We start from the raw sequence: 3,496 nt of genomic DNA on the forward strand, positions 1-3,496 counted from the left end.
AGGCTCCAGGCTCTAGGCCCCAGGCTCCAGGCTCCAGGCTCTAGCCCCAGGCCCCAGGCTCCAGGCTCTAGGCCCCAGGCTCCAGGCCCCAGGCTCTAGGCTCCAGCTCCACACTCTGCTGGCTTCAGTTCGATGCCTGCAGGCCTGAGAGCCAGCCCAGCCTGCACCCCACCCCCACCATCCCTTGGCCCAGCCCCTTGCCCTCCTGCCCCCACCCCATTGGCCCTGTCCCTTCTCAGGGGAGACACTTCCAGGGTCTTTCCTGAGACCCCTTAATGAGTAGACCGACTACAAAGTAGCTCAGCACTTCCTATGGGAGTTTCTCCCCTACACCCTGGAGAGACCTCCCAGTGTCCACTGGCTGTGACAGAGGTCACCTCCACAGATGGGGCCCCTCCTGTGTCGCTCTGAGGCTGTTACTGTTCACTCAGCAGCATATCTGCCTGCCCTCCCAGGAGACAGCCGCCAGCCCGGCCCCCGGGGAAAGGTCCTGCCGGCCTGACTGCCCTGCGCTGGCACTTGGCAGGCGCGTCAGGAGGAAGGCGGGGGCCCCCCACCATGGCTCTCAGGTCGCTGCCCCGTCAGTCACTACACCCTCCAGAGGTGTCAGTGTCCTGCTGCCATTGCACCTGCCAGGTGGCTTCAGGGGTCCTTACGGAGACCAGTGTCTCCCACTTTGCCTGGTGATGGCCCCCTGCTGCCCCCCGCTCCAGCCCTGCGCCGACAGACTCCTTCCCTCCCCACCAGCTCTCCGCGGGCAGGACCCGGTCATGTGCGGGGGCGGGGTCACACCTGCCCCTGGCTGAGCAGCCACAGCTACTGACCAGGAGCGGGCCACACACTCACTGTTTTCATGACTGACTGGGCGTTGTCCATCTCACAGGACTCTGATGCCCGAAGAACCCTGAACTTGGTGCCCAGTCCCCCGATGTTGGTCAGCGTGATGGTCCGGGCCACGGTCTCACCCACCACGTGGCTGCCAAAGTCGATGAGCTTCTTGTCCAGAGCCAGCTGCCAAGACACCAGGGGTGAGGCAGGGAGGCTGGACCTGCGGCCAGCTCTTCCCTCCCGCCGGCGGCCCTGCGGGGACTCGGGCTCAGGGTCGGGGGCTGCATCTGACTCCAGGAGGGGCCTCTGCACACCCCAGGGACAGGTCCACATCCTAGAAATCGCAGGTTTGAAGACTGATCATGACAATTTGGGAGCTCCTGAGTCCAATTTTTAAACCGTCGAGTCTGCTCAGAAGAAAGAGCTACAGAGTCCTGGAAAGACGGAGGAGCCCCGTGTGCACATCGCTCAGGATCTGAGAAGGGCACAGACGGCATGATTCCAACTGTGCGGCGTTCTGGAAAAGGCAAAATTTGGGAGACAGCAGGGAGAGCAGTGGGTGCCAGCGGTGTGGGGAGGGAGGGACAGGCGGAGCACCGAGGATCTGGGGGGCGGTCAAACTGCTCCCCGTGACCCCGGGGGTGACACACGTCACTACAGCCTCGTCCAAACCACAGAGGGCACAGCAGCGAGGGACCTTTCATAGCCCAGGCACCCTGGGAGATGGTGCCACGTCCATGTCCTTCGTCCGCGGCCACAGATGGCCCCTCGGAGGGGAGGCGGGTGGTGGGGGTGGGGCACGATTGTGTGGGGTCAGTTAGATGAAGGGCCTGTGGATGGAGAGTCGGGACTCAGGCGAGCGAGGGCAGAGGCTGGCCCAGGCACGGGTGGGGGGCACCCAGTGTGCACGCCACTGTCTCATGCCCCGTCGGGAACAAGCAACCCGACTCGGCCCAGGGCTGGACAGGTGTGCACGGGAGCCCTGAGCGCTGTCGCAGGAGAACAGAAGCGCTCAGGGAGAAAACTGAGGAGCTGGGCCTGAGGGACGGTGTTGGGGGGGGGCGGCCAACACTGCTCCCACAGTGAGGACAGGACGAACGTGAGCAGCGACAGGAAGCCGTATTTGATTCTGATCCAAAGAGTGAAAGAAGTCAGTGATTTTACAGATTCACGAATGAGGAAGAGATCAACCTCCCGCACAGAAGAGTTCCGAACGGTCCATGTGCGTCCCGTCCTCCCGGCCCCGGCCTCCCCCAGAGCACGGCCTGGCGGGAGAAGCAGGCGGTGAAGGTCACGCCCCAGCAGGGGGCTGGGTGGCAGTGCGCGCCCTTGGGACACACCAGACCCGCTGGGTTGGTTCCCCCAGACACTCGCCCCTCAGTCTCCTTGGCAGATAAACTCCGCACAAGTCCCAGTGGAGGGCATTCTACACGGTAACCGATCGACACTCCTCCAAACCACCCAGTGCCTCTAAAGAGAGAAAGTCCCAGAAAGTGTCACAGTTGCAAGGACCCTTGTGGCAAAACAGCAGCATAGGGAACGTGCCCCCCAGGTGTTATGCCAGCACAGGAACTGGATGGCAATCTGAATAACGTGTCTCCTGCAGCTAATAATAATCCTACCGCGTCGGCACTGCTAATGACTTAACAAACGCGCTGCACTGACGTGAGAGGTCCTGGACCAGCTGGGTGGGGGCTGGGCCAGAACTGCAGTTTTTGTGTTAACGCTGAAGCCGGTCTAACAACTACGGTCCTTTACGAACAAGCCGAGCCAGGGCGCCCCTTGCTGGGGAGTCACGAGGGCTGGGTCAGCGGGTCTGGGAAGCCGGGTGCTGTCCCCGAGAGATCGACGCGGGGCAGGCACGTCCCCAGCACACGGCTCCCCTCACCCTCGTGGGTACGGCCGCCTTGGGCATCGGGGCGCTGGCTGGGGATGTGTGCGGCTCTTCTGGGTGCCGACGTTGGAGGCCCAGGGCCCCGCTGTCCTCTGTGCCTCTGCAGGACCAGAAGCTGCTGGGGCAGACAGACGAGTTTCCCAGACACCAGACACAGAGCAGCCTGTGTGCATAAGTGGGTGTGCACGTGTGTGCACGTGTGTCTGCATGTGGATGTGCAAGCACGTGTGAGTATGCACTTGGGGGGGTGTGGGTATGAGCATGCGTGCGCGTGTGTGGATTGGGTGGCAGGTGACAGGCCTCCTGGTTATAGGTCACCAGACTTCCAGGAGCCACATCGACCCGGGTTGGGAGGGTGGCCGCTCTCACAGCTGCAGGCAGGGCCAGTGTGTTCCGAGCATGGGGGTGACAGGTGAGGACACGTGACATCGCAGGGCTGGCAGGGGGGGCACTGCGGGGCGTTCTCCCTTCTTCCTGTGCACGACCCAGCCCCTGAGCGTCAGCGGGACACACAGCCGCCCTGGGAAGATCTGCTGCCCAGCAGCCAGCGGTCACCATGCAACCGTCCCTTCTGGCCGGTGCTGGTGGGATGGCGCCTTGGAAGCCATTTGTGGGGGTGGCAGGGCAGCGCAGCCCAGACCCTTGCATGCGAAGCAGGGACGAGTCCTTGCTTAGAGCGACTTTGTCACGGCAGCTCCATCTGATGGCTCCGGGGAGGCTGGAGGTGCTCTGACCTGTGCTGGGCCTTTGACTGGAGGATGCTGGCCTTGTGTG

At 63.2% G+C, this 3,496-nt stretch overlaps 1 protein-coding gene across 1 annotated transcript in view; it reads left to right on the top strand.

Annotated features, from left to right (window-relative positions):
• The window catches only part of CFAP74 (cilia and flagella associated protein 74), a 59,251-nt gene that overhangs the window by 33,054 nt on the left and 22,701 nt on the right, over positions 1-3,496 (top strand). The window contains 3 exon segments of the mRNA XM_029945946.1: positions 456-522; positions 884-1,028; positions 3,212-3,306. Of these exon segments, the coding sequence (XP_029801806.1) occupies positions 456-522; positions 884-1,028; positions 3,212-3,306 (307 nt within the window).

This window comes from Suricata suricatta, chromosome 8 (assembly GCF_006229205.1).
Source record: "Suricata suricatta isolate VVHF042 chromosome 8, meerkat_22Aug2017_6uvM2_HiC, whole genome shotgun sequence".
NCBI lineage: Eukaryota > Metazoa > Chordata > Mammalia > Carnivora > Herpestidae > Suricata > Suricata suricatta.